This window comes from Spinacia oleracea, chromosome 1 (assembly GCF_020520425.1).
Source record: "Spinacia oleracea cultivar Varoflay chromosome 1, BTI_SOV_V1, whole genome shotgun sequence".
Taxonomy (NCBI): domain Eukaryota; kingdom Viridiplantae; phylum Streptophyta; class Magnoliopsida; order Caryophyllales; family Amaranthaceae; genus Spinacia; species Spinacia oleracea.
Window position 1 is genome coordinate 113547567 of NC_079487.1, and position 13803 is coordinate 113561369.

The 13803-nt window shown below is 44.7% G+C and overlaps 1 protein-coding gene across 1 annotated transcript; it reads left to right on the forward strand.

The window, feature by feature from the left end:
- Positions 1–6987: 6987 nt before the first annotated feature.
- Positions 6988–9051, forward strand: LOC130465616 (uncharacterized). The gene is made up of 2 exons (XM_056834450.1): positions 6988–7697; positions 7785–9051. Exons 1-2 carry the CDS (start codon positions 6988–6990, stop codon positions 9049–9051), a joined length of 1977 nt encoding a protein of 658 aa, XP_056690428.1.
- Positions 9052–13803: the final 4752 nt, after the last annotated feature.

Here is a 13803-nt window from a genome sequence, read left to right on the forward strand (position 1 = left end):
TGGTTCAAATTAATAAAAAAAATTAAAAGAAAAAAACATTTACGTAGTAAAATTTTAGACATTGTAGGTTGCTTCATGACGAATTGACGATCCAATGGTAATCTACATGTACTATACATTACGCAATACGTATTTACAACCCGCGTTCAAATAATAATCATCGACATCTACTTTGGTAAAAGATCTCAATTACATAATACGTAGTATTTCATATTATGATTACAATTAGTTTTGTATGCAACGATTACGTACATACTAGACTAGTTTAGTCACCAACTCACCACATCAATCGCATAAATGATACTCCGTATCACTTGGTGAATGTTATCCCACTTTTTGGACTAACGACATAACCGTTCTAACGTTTGATCATGTCGTGTCAGCCAGGTCCTGTCGTGTCGCAGGTAAACACAGTTCCAGGGAGATACGTCCGACGTAGCATCGTACGACGAGGTATAACCGACGAAGGACAGGCGACAAAGTACAAGCAACTAAGACACGTCCTCGAGAAGCGGGTTGATGAAGATAAGTTGACCTAAAGCCCATGATAGGTGTTATTGGTCGTTTTGTACCGCACATGTCGTGGTTGGTTCCTACATTCAAGGAGCCATCATCCCCACTTCATGCTAGTGGGACAAGGTCAAGGAGGCTAACAAGAATCAAGCAAACAGTTAGAGAAGATCAAGCGATCAGTTGAGAAAATCGTGGAGGCGGTTGAGAGTATCATGGAACAACTAACAACATGATTCCGTCTTCTATGTTAGACCTAATACTATATAAAGATCACCACTCTACAATGATAAGACACGTCCGAGACCTTCGATAAAATCCACACTTCTCCATTATCTGTACCTCCGTCTAAAGATAAGCCCAACTACTTACTACTATTGTCTTTCCCATAATCCAGTAACAATGAAGCCAACTAATCCCCATTCTTACCATATGATCCTTCCCGGAACTAATACAACAAAGAAAACAAATCCCTTTGTCTTCCACATGGACTCTCCACTACCAATTGCTGATTTTTATTATCCATATGTAGCCAATATACTACAAAAGAGCTTCTTCTAATACTCTTTCCTCCGCCGAATCTTCTTCCATATTACAAAGATATTACCTTAAGTATTGTCTCTAGCTATATTTCTACATACGCAAATATACATTGTACGTGTACACACCTAGGCTATTTATGCCGACAACATAGTAGATTGGTGGACTCATTGCCGCCCGCGGTTTTTATCCCTTTCGGGTTTTCCGCGTCACCATCTCTTGTCTCGTATCTCTTTATTTTCTGTCATTTATTTCTTGTCATTCGCATACTTTATTTTATCTAGTCGTCTATGTCCCAACCAAAGGTCGTCCATACGAAATTTGGCATAAACAGTTTGGCGCCGTCTGTGGGGAGATGGCTAGATTTATCTTCAAACACATATCCACAAATATCCTCTCAAACACAATATCCGACCCACTTGGGTTCACCAATAAAGTTGTCGCCAGGCTATGGATTGTTGTCATACTTTGTCGCCACCATGAGATGGAGCTACGTCAGGGTACATGTCGTCGCCAGATCAGGTGTCGACATCAGCAGGTGTAATCGCTAGAAGTGACGCGTCTGAGTGGTCGAATTCAACCTAGATGATGCATATCGTGACAACAACGACACCAACGCTTGATGACATCGAAAATAGACGTCACGGACCATCATGCAGATGTCACCACAAACAAGATACAATATGAGTTGTCTCGTACCTTGATAAGATCTCGAGACGATTTAACACTTGACGTCGCGAGAAGTATGGTATAAAACTCAACCCCAGTGATTTTAATTTAAACTAATATTGTTTCTAGTCCTTGTTGTCACTAAAACAGATGCGAACACGTGACGTCATCCACCAATGACATGACGTCAACATAGTTTCATCCGACGTGACCTCCACATCAGTCGACGACGTCTCCAAAAACGAAGGCGACAAATGGAGATTCAACAAAAAATTGTCGGCAATACTAGATTTTGTGGCTAACTTCAGTCCAAGTATCAAATAGGAGAATTTGTAGTTGTCCTGAAGTCGCCACAGGGGAGCATATAGTATACTCTATCTCATTTAATTTTCATATAGTATACTTGATTTGCTTTTTATATAGTATACTTTGCTTGTTTTAATTTCCAAAAGCACTTTCAAATATATGCTATAAGTTGTTATCCTACTTTTTGTACTAACGTCGTCACCACTTGTCGTTTGATCATGTCGTGTCGCCAAGTATTGTCTTGTTTACAGGTATTGACGTGTCGCTTGGCTAGGTCATGAATACATCAGGCGACCGACGTTAGAATGCAGGTGACAAGGTACTGTCTTGTCTACAGATACTGACGTGTCGCTTGGCAAGGTCGTGAGTAAAGTAGGCGACCAACGTTAGAAGTGTTACACGAGGTCACGACACAACATGAGGTCACGACGACACAACATGACGCCACGACAGCAAGACGCGACCATTCTGGTTACCCCTGTGACGACAAGAAGTTTCTCTGTGTTAAACATGGTACGTAGAAGTGATTATCGAACATCTTTATTTTAACAATATATTTCTTCGTAAGTCCGCCAACAGATCGTTGATTGATACATGAATATCAATGGGGGCTAAAGGTACGAACATACTTTCGAAGTGAGTTATCTTTTATTTATAATATACACGTATTGTCGCTGCCACGTACATCGCAGATCGTGAGGGTCATCAACACAATCGAATGGTATGAGTGACTCAATTCATTTATTAATGACGTCAAAATTTTATAAACTAACACCTCATATCCTATTGAAATTTTCTCATATATCATCCGTGATAACTATTTTTCATTTACTAACGACATGCCGCGACTATACGCGTTAGTATGTATATTAATGACAACAGATTACCTTGATCATGACGGTACGCCCCGACGCCACGAGATGGCAATGACCGATGACACGACGCCACCAGACTACCGAGAAAGCTAAGGAAATCGGAATGTCGAATAATCATCATCAATGACCATGATGACACATGAGTAACTTCTAAACTATTTTTCACACACTTTCTCATTTCAATTCATTCATTGTTGTTCTCTTGTATTAATATGTCTCGTATCCAACGTTCATCAAGTTAAACTAATAAATTTTTGCATCGCACCATGAATGTCTCAATTTTTCTAATGACTAAACCATTTTATCAAATCGTTTTGAGGTAATTTGACTTGACACATGAGACGTTTAGAGGTTGCATCATGCTGGCACGCATGTACGGCGTCAGATATAAACGAACGTCATCATATCTGTGGCCGACTTCAGTCATGATATCTTCCTAAAGCCGCCACAGGGGGGCAAGATAGTACATACTCCCGTTCAGTTTAATATACTTGTTACAACTTTGAAGTTTAACTGACGATGTGATACAATTTATTTTCATGATGATCTTGTCGTAAGATTTTGGTAACAGGTACGATGCTAAGACAAATGTACGAACACTGGGGGCTCAACCACTATCACATGTCGAAATAGGCGGATAAAGAAAATTCATTGGATTTCCCAAAGACGACAAGTGATAAGACGTCAACCGATTAACAAGAAAGGTAATTTATAAAGAGTTCACATGTATTTGAATTTACGACATATTGTAATGTAAGTTTGTCAAATGATTTTACCAAAGACGTTAAGAAAAAGTCCACTTCTTAAGACAGTATAAGGAATTCACATTAACCATATGTTCTTTCTTGTGCCACATTGCGAGGATCAACCAATAAGTCGACCAACGTTGGAATGGACAATGTCAAGACCAGCGATGCGTCATCATTCAACATGACGGTACGACGCCAGATGTGACGACGATGGTACAAGCGATGGCAATGATCTCAGGAACGAAAACAAGATCGGCGACGAGAGGTGTCACGACATCAGGACAATGCTGTTGATTGTAGAATCGTCATCAAGGGACAGTCAACGACTCGACGTAATTTCGTTACATGAGCCCATATTAAGTAATATCTAACACTTACTTCGTGCGTTAATTAATTTATTACATTTTTTACTACACTGCGATTAAAGTTCAATTTCAGTTTTTGTTATTTGTCGCATTGAATATATCTTTCCAAACGCAATTATATTATATTTATGTTTCATCTTATTCATTTTAAAATCAACGCTAACATCGCATCAAGCGAACGTCCACCTCTACCTTTTCTATCCTCAATAGATCACTTGTTGACGATATCACCAACGACAACAGCAACGAACGACATCATCAGAAGACGACATCAACGAACGACGCTATCAACTACAAGCGACGACGTCTCCATGGTCATAACCCTTAAACTTATTGGATCCCAACGACGACGTGTCTCTTCTAAGCGCGACCACTACACACGACGCAGGTACTATTTATGTGCACATAGCTTCGTTCTTTGAGTACCTTACAAGTGACATTTATTCCACAACGAATAATAGATATAGCATAAACAACATTTTAAGCTAACAACGTGTATGCACCCCCGACACTCGTCCAAACGGCTAACCAATCGCCAAATATAAAATAGCAAACTCACGTCTTTCCTCCTCAACACTGACGAAAAACAAAGCAAACCCAGAATGCTCAAAACCTACTTAAATTGTTGTTCTAAAAGTCCCATAGGCTAAAGTCTTATGCCATAGACTACACCATCAAAACATCTTATCCCTTGTCCCCATGTTATAGGAAACCTCACAACCCTTCGAATATTCTTGACATTCGTCATAAGGTTGCTTCAAATCATTCACTCCATTCACCTGTAACTTCAACTTAGTCTCCTGCTACCTACCCTCACACGACATTACATCCGACTAAAATAATTCGACATTATGCCCAATCAACGCAACTTCCTTCTCTAAATTCTTCGCATGACTACGAACAAACGAAAAGGCTTATATCGCCTGCATACGATAGATGTCACACAACAGCGACAATAGAGGCACACCTGTAAACATCAGATGACCGACTGAGATACAACAGTTAGCCATGGCGCCTGTAAACATTAGACGACAGACTAAGATACAATCGTTGGCCATGACGCCTGTAAACATCAGACGACAGACTAAGATACAACAGTTGGCCATGACGCCTGTAAACATCAGAAGACAGACTAAGATACAACAGTTGGCCATGACGCCTGTAAACATCAAACGACGGACTAAGGTACAATAGTTGGCCGTGACGCCCGCAAATATCAAACGACAGACGAAGATACAAAAGTTGGCCATGACGCTAGATACCTAACTAACGTTGTGTCTCAACATATATGTTTTCGCACAGGTTTTTTGAGAATTACATTCTGTTGTCTCACGCTCGTTAAGAGGAACGATTCTTTCACAAGATGTCAGGTTTACGTCTAATTAAGCTAAGGACACCAACGCCAACATGAAGACGCCAATATACGCATGATGACGTCAAGTGCTGTCAAAAATCATGGATGACACCAAGTTGCGACGCCACTGATCAAGATTAAGTATGGAAGACGACGGACAAGACGAAGACAATGACAGATTAGCATCGACATCAAATGAACGCGGTGACAGACTTTGAAGATTATTTTCCTAACTTTCGACTCCCTACAATTAGGAAAATGGGGGCTATTGTTATTGGTCGTTTTGTACCGCACATGTCGTGGTTGGTTCCTACATTCAAGGAGCCATCATCCCCACTTCATGCTAGTGGGACAAGGTCAAGGAGGCTAACAAGAATCAAGCAAACAGTTAGAGAAGATCAAGCGATCAGTTGAGAAAATCGTGGAGGCGGTTGAGAGTATCATGGAACAACTAACAACATGATTCCGTCTTCTATGTTAGACCTAATACTATATAAAGATCACCACTCTACAATGATAAGACACGTCCGAGACCTTCGATAAAATCCACACTTCTCCATTATCTGTACCTCCGTCTAAAGATAAGCCCAACTACTTACTACTATTGTCTTTCCCATAATCCAGTAACAATGAAGCCAACTAATCCCCATTCTTACCATATGATCCTTCCCGGAACTAATACAACAAAGAAAACAAATCCCTTTGTCTTCCACATGGACTCTCCACTACCAATTGCTGATTTTTATTATCCATATGTAGCCAATATACTACAAAAGAGCTTCTTCTAATACTCTTTCCTCCGCCGAATCTTCTTCCATATTACAAAGATATTACCTTAAGTATTGTCTCTAGCTATATTTCTACATACGCAAATATACATTGTACGTGTACACACCTAGGCTATTTATGCCGACAACATAGTAGATTGGTGGACTCATTGCCGCCCGCGGTTTTTATCCCTTTCGGGTTTTCCGCGTCACCATCTCTTGTCTCGTATCTCTTTATTTTCTGTCATTTATTTCTTGTCATTCGCATACTTTATTTTATCTAGTCGTCTATGTCCCAACCAAAGGTCGTCCATACGAAATTTGGCATAAACAATAGGCAGCGCCGTCAAGCTAGCAAGAACGAGTCCAAGACACACGCGAGAAGCGCGGAAGCAGTTGAAGGTTGAAGAGTCGTGTGACAAAGATACTCCTATCTTTGTGGGATTTTCTCAACCGATTAGACCGTTGAGAATATCCTATAAAAGGACGAAGATAATGATAAGCAAGGCACGTTCATTGAAGCACTAAAACTCTTAAGCTATAAACTGTTTCAGCATTCATTATTGTACTGAAGATTTTTGGTATCGATTCTCAGAAAGAAAAGCATAAACAATCATATAGAATACTTAGTGGATTGATAGCCTCATAGCTATTCGCGGTTTTTTACCTTATTCCTGGGTTTTCCGCGTCAACACTCCCCTGTGTCGTGTCTCTTTACTTGTGTCGTTGATTCTTTGCTTAGTTAGTGTCGACCCTAGCCGAAAGTCGCCCCCATACGAATTTTGGCATAAACAGTTTGGCGCCGTCTGTGGGGACATTAACTAGGTTTTACACAAAAGCACCCCTTTCACCATGACTACTGGAGAGATGACGATCGCAGAGATGAAGGCGGCTTACGAGAAAGCCCAAGCCGAACTAGCCCAAGAGAGGGCATCCAACGAAACCCTCCAGAAAGAGCTCGAATCTGTAAAGAGCAACAAGCACCAGTCCCGCTACAAAGGTGGGAAGCCAAAAAAGCTAACGTTCGAGATGCCCGATGACTTTGAAGATGTGACCGACGATGAGGAGGAAACCCGTGAGGAAGAAGACAAAGAAGCTCCCGATCCGGTGACCCAACGCCTGAACAAGATGGATGCACGCATGACAAAACACTATTCCCGCCTGATGAAGTTGATGACCAGGTTCCCCGGGGCACCTACACCAGTGGAGACCGAGCCGACCGACGGGTATGCCGCGTCGCCATTCTGCGAAGCGATCGCTAGAGTGACAGTTCCGCACACACTCCGGCTCCCAACCTGGACCACCCTGTACGACGAGACATCCGACCCCTATAGGCACGTCAACTTCTACAAGCAGCGCATGTGGCAGATCGGGATTCCGCACGACCTAGTGGAACCTGTTATGTGCAAATCATTCGGCGGCACCCTTGATGGAGCAGCTTTGGAATGGCTCACGAACGTCCCTCCCAGATCCATCACCTGTTTGTCCGACCTCATCAACGCCTTCTATCAACAATTCGCCAGCAGTCGCCAGTTAGAAAAACAAACCAGTGATCTCTATCGGTTGGTTCAAGGGCCAACCGAGTCGGTACGCGATTATTTTAACCGTTTTAATTGTGAAAAAATTGGTATAAAAAATTGTGATGTCAGGACTGCTATTGAGGCGTTCAAGAGAGGCCTCATCCCCAATTCGGAGCTATACCGGGAAATAACCAAATACCCCTGTGCAACCTTCGAAGAGGTGCGATCAAGGGCCACCGCCCAGATGCGAATCGAAGACGACGAGGTTATCCGAACAGCATCTCAACGATCGATAGGGGGCAGCAACGACAGAAGATCGTACACCCCAAGGAACAACAATTGGCGACACCAACCATATGTTCGGCAAAACCAGGTACAAAGTGTCAATCAGTATTATGATACTAACAATGTTTACAGGAACGAGCGGGTCGAACACCCTAACATCTCCGACTACGGCTTCAACGTCGACATTGGAGGTGTGGTGAACGCCCTTCAAAATGTAGGTGGAAAAGTCAGATGGCCCCGGAAGAACGACAGACCGGACTCCATGAAGGACATGAGCAAATGGTGCGACTTCCACCGCGACAACGGACACACGACCGAGGAGTGCATCTCCCTCAGAAAGGAAGTCGCATACCTCCTGAAACGGGGGCATCTAAAGGAACTGTTGAGCGACAAGGGAAAAGAAACATTTTCCAAAGAGCAAACCACCCTGCCCGGCCCAGCGACAAGCAGCGAGCGACCAGACCCACCACCATTCAGTAAAGTGGTAAATGTTATTTCCGGTGGTTCAGATATTTGTGGACTAACCTCTTCTGCAGCTAAAAAAATTAACAGGGGAGAATCTGAGACCGTAGAAGAGGGACAAACCGAAGACGAGGTCGCACTACACAGGTCCCTGACCGCAATGGCTATCACTTTCGACGATTCAGATTCTGTAGATACACAGCGGGAGCACCACGACGGGTTGGTAATATCTCTCCCAATAGGGAACGCATTGATCAAAAGGATACTGGTCGACAACGGAAGCTCAGCCAACGTACTGTTCTTGGAAGCACTACAAGAAATGGGATTAGAAGAGAAAAACATAGTAAGGAGGTCAACAGTCCTGGTAGGGTTCAGTGGAGAAGCACTACGGACGGTAGGAGAGATATCGCTGCCTACATACGCAGAAGGCGTCAACATGATGACCAAGTTCAACGTCGTCGATCGTCCATCAGCGTACAACGTCATCCTAGGACGACCATGGATCCACAAAATGAAGGCAGTGCCATCAACATATCACCAATCAATCAAGTTTCCAACCAAGTGGGGGGTCATGGAAATCAAAGGGCAGCAAAGGGATGCGAAGAAATGCTACGAGACAGCACTGAAACCATCCAAGTCACCCATCTAGCAATTACAGCCAGGGTCGACGTCGGACGACCCCGACGACCAACAAATCGACGAGATAGTACTAGACCAGACAAAGCCAGACCAAGTCATAAGGATCGGAGCCTCACTGCCTGACAACATCAAAAGTCAGATAGTGTCGTTTCTAAGAGAAAACTCGGACTGTTTCGCTTGGTCGCACGAGGACATGACAGGAATCAGCCCGGACGTGATTACCCACAAGCTCAACGTCGACCCCAGCTTCAGACCAGTAAAGCAGAAACGACGTAAGTTCGCACCCGAAAGGAATAAAATCATAGACGAAGAAGTCCAAAACCTGATAGACTCAGGGAAGATCAGAGAGGTCAAATATCCAGACTGGTTAGCAAACGTCGTCGTTGTCAGCAAAAAGAACGGAAAATGGAGAGTCTGCATCGACTTCACAGATATCAACAAAGCTTGCCCCAAGGACCCATTCCCTCTACCGCACATCGACGCCCTGGTCGACGCCACAGCCGGACACGAGCTACTCACATTCATGGACGCCTACTCAGGATACAACCAAATCCTTATGCACCCAGACGACCAGGAAAAAACATCTTTTGTAACAGATAGAGGAATTTATTGTTATAAAGTCATGCCTTTTGGTCTTAAAAATGCAGGTGCGACGTACCAAAGATTAGTCAACAAGATGTTTAAAGACCAACTCGGAGACACAATGGAGGTATACATTGACGACATGCTGGTGAAATCAAGGAAGGCTGACGATCACGTGGAACACTTACGACAATCCTTCGACATACTAAAAAAGTACGGTATGAAACTTAACCCGACTAAATGTTCTTTCGGAGTGTTCGCAGGAAAATTCTTAGGTTACATCGTCACCCAACGAGGAATCGAGGCCAGCCCCGACCAAGTGCGCGCGATCATCAACATTCAATCCCCGCGGAACATAAAAGAGGTACAACGCTTGACAGGGAGAGTGGCGGCACTGAACCGTTTTATATCACGGTCGTCGGACAAGTGTCGATTATTTTACGACGTCCTGCGCAAAAACAAGGGGTTTAACTGGTCCGACGACCACGGATCAGCCCTGCAAAACCTCAAAAAATACATGATGTCGCCGCCCCTCCTATCCAAGCCAAAAGAAGGAGAAGTCTTACAACTCTATTTAGCCGTTAGCTCGACGGCAGTGAGCGCGGTCCTAGCTCGAGAGGACGAAGCACAACAATACCCATTTATTACATCAGTAAGTCACTACTGGAAGCAGAGACCAGTCCGTGATGCGTAGGCCAGAACTGACAGGTCGAATGGAGAAGTGGACAATGGCACTAGGAAGGTTCGACATCAAGTACCAACCAAGGACGGCTGTAAAATCACAGGCCCTAGCAGATTTTGTGGCAGACTTCAGCCCCGACTTAGAGAGGATAGCAGACGACGAAGTCAAACTCATCAACAACATAGAAGGAATATGGACACTCTTCGTCGACGGCTCATCTAACTTTCGTGGTGCAGGTTTAGGCGTCGTACTAAAGTCACCACAAGGGGACATGATAGCACAGGCAATCTGCTGCGATTTCAAGGCAACTAACAACGAAGCAGAATACGAGGCGCTAATCGCCGGAATGACATTAGCTATGGAATTAGGGGCAAGCGGACTCAACATCTTCAGCGACTCACAACTAATCGTCAACCAGATTAACGGCGACTACGAAGCTAAAGACCTAAAAATGACCTTGTATCTCGAGAAAGCAAAAGAGTTAACTTCCAAATTCAAACCCTTCTCCATCAAACAAATCCCAAGAGACCTAAACACGCAAGCCGACGCCCTTGCCAACCTAGGATCCGCACTAAGAAAATCACCATTCTCGACCATACCTCTAGTACACCTACTGTCGCCCGCCGTCAAAAAAGACATACCACAAGACGCCAGCCTCGTCCTATCGACCTTAAACACAGACAGTTGGACCAAACCCATCTTCGATTACCTAAAGCACGAAACTCTACCCGACGACAAGCTAGACGCCAGAAAGATACTTTTCAAAGCTTCACGATATGTTATTTTGCAGGACGTACTATTTAAGCGATCAGCAAACGGAATGTTGATGCGATGTGCCGAAGAGATCGAATGGGAAATACTATTGAAACAATACCACGAAGGAGAATGCGGAGGACACGAAGGAGGACGAAGCTTATCAACCAGAATCAAAAGAAATGGATACTATTGGCCAACAATGCTTAAGGACGCCATGAGGTACGTATCCAAGTGCGACAAGTGCCAACGACACGCAGGTATGACACATAAACCATCCGAATTCTTGCATCCAACCCTAACTCCGTGGCCTTTCATGAAATGGGGGATGGACATCGTTGGCAAATTGCCCGTCGCCCCAGGACAAAAGGTCTTCATGTTAGCCCTAACAGATTATTTTTCCAAGTGGATAGAAGCAGGTGCATTCCAACAAGTAAGGGACAAAGAGGTATGCTCGTTCATATGGACTAACATAATATGCAGGTTCGGAATACCGTCATAAATCATCTGCGACAACGGATCACAATTCATCAGCGACAAGACAAGAGCTTTCTGCAAAACATGGAACATCGAGCTAAAGACGTCGACGCCCAGATACCCCCAAGCAAACGGACAGGCGGAATCCAGCAACAAAACGATCATCGCGTCGCTGAAAAAGCGGTTGGACGACAAGAAGGGGCGATGGGCAGAAGAATTGTCATCCATCCTATGGGCCAACAGGACGACGCCTAGGACGGCGACGGGACAGACTCCCTTCTCACTCGTTTACGGGTGCGAAGCGGTACTTCCCCCTGAAGTGACGTTGCCCAGTGCACGATATGGACTCATGACGCCAGAGCAAAACGACGTAGAACTCAGCGAAAACCTCGACAACACAGAAGATCTCAGGGAAGCAGCATTGATAAGAATGGCGTCACAACAACAGATCGTGGCAAAATGCTTCAACAAAAATGTCAAAGTGAAAATGTTCAAAGAAGGAGATTGGGTACTGCGCAGAGTATTTCAAAACACGAAAGAATTAAACGCGGGTAAGTTAGCACCAGCTTGGGAAGGACCGTACTTGATCGACAAAATCGTCGGAAAGGGGGCATACAGACTCATTACCAAAGATGGCAAGTCGGTCCCCCGAAGCTGGAACGCAACACATCTTAAACTCTACCATTTTTGAAATCTCGTCGTGACCAATTTTATCAGTCGCCGTATCGTCGTCTTTACTTTTCTTTATCGTTTTATTTTAAAAACCATTACTGACTTAGGCATCGGAGGGCCGTTGGCATCCCCAACGGCCAATCCTCCTAGCGACCCCTGTTTTCTTTTGCAGAATGCAAGACGCACGACGAATGACATCCATAAGCAACAACGTACGACTCAGAACGAGATCGCAAGAGACAACGAACTAACAACGCAAGTATGATTTTACACATCAGTCGGTTCAGTACTTATTACTTGCAAAGCATTTGCTAGACGAAACTAAGACATCAAAACGCGACGGGATAACCATAAAGAACAGACGACGAAGGAAAAGAAAAACAAACTTAACATACACGACGCGCGACCCCTAAGGCCACGACTTCCGAAATTCAAACACAGAACATTATCCAAACACCGCGTCGCCACTACCGACGACGAATAAAAGCATTCCAAACACAAAAACAAAACACAAGTCATCCAAACCACCTCGTCGCCGCCATCGACGACGAGTAAAGAAGTTCACCAACAAAACACAAAAACCAACAGAAATTCGAAAACTACAAACTATTACATTCCTTCTTCCTGAGTAGAGACCGCGGCTTCCTGCTCCGACTCTTGCTCTGGGGGCACGACTGGCGCCTCCACCGACGCCACGTCCAACGTCTCGTCTTGAGAAACGACGACGAGGGCCTCCTCTTCGCACCCAACAGCTAAAACCTCCCCCTCTTGGTCCGGAACAGGCGCACTCACCACCAACAAAGCCGCATCCACCTCCGTCGCCTCAGTACTAGCAGTATCAGTCGTCTTCGCCAACTCCTCCGAATCCACCACAGGCACCGACAGGTCAGCCATAGTGCCGCCATTAGCCAGATAGTCATCCACCTCCTTTTGACACGGCCAAAGGCTAGTCTCCCCAATCAGGCAGGAATACATCATCTGCGCCCGCGTCCTCCATATAGCAAGAGCCTCGACGTCCTTCGCCTCCTCCTGCAGGGCGTCGTACAAGCTCCTCAATCCATCCAACTCCTCCGTCGTCGAGGTCAACTCCTCCTTCACTTTCTCCAGATCTTTGGCCACGTCGGCTAACTGCTTATCCTTACCTTTCAATTGATCACCCTTGGCCTTAACCACCGCAGCAAGATCCACGACCTTCTTCTCAGCAGCTTTCCACTTCGCTTCCCACGACGCGGCCGCCTTCTTCGCCGTCGTTGTCAGCTGCCTTGCATTCGTCACCTCATCGCACAGCAACGAACACTGCCTGCGTACAGCCAAGGCAGCCTGCGACGCCTGCGCAAAAACCAATGCCAAAACAGATTTACACAACATACATCTTTCGCAAACAAAAAAGAAGAAAAAACTAAATAAAACTCACCCGCAGACTAAGCTCAGCGGCGTCCGACGCGACAGGAAGAGGGTCCACCTCGTGGTATCGTTGATACGTCGTAGGCAAGATCAAGCGATCAGCGAAAGGCCATATAACCGACGCCTCTTCATCACCCAAGAAGCTTGGGGGCAAAGTGATAACCGTCTCCTCGACAGGATCCGTCTCAACAG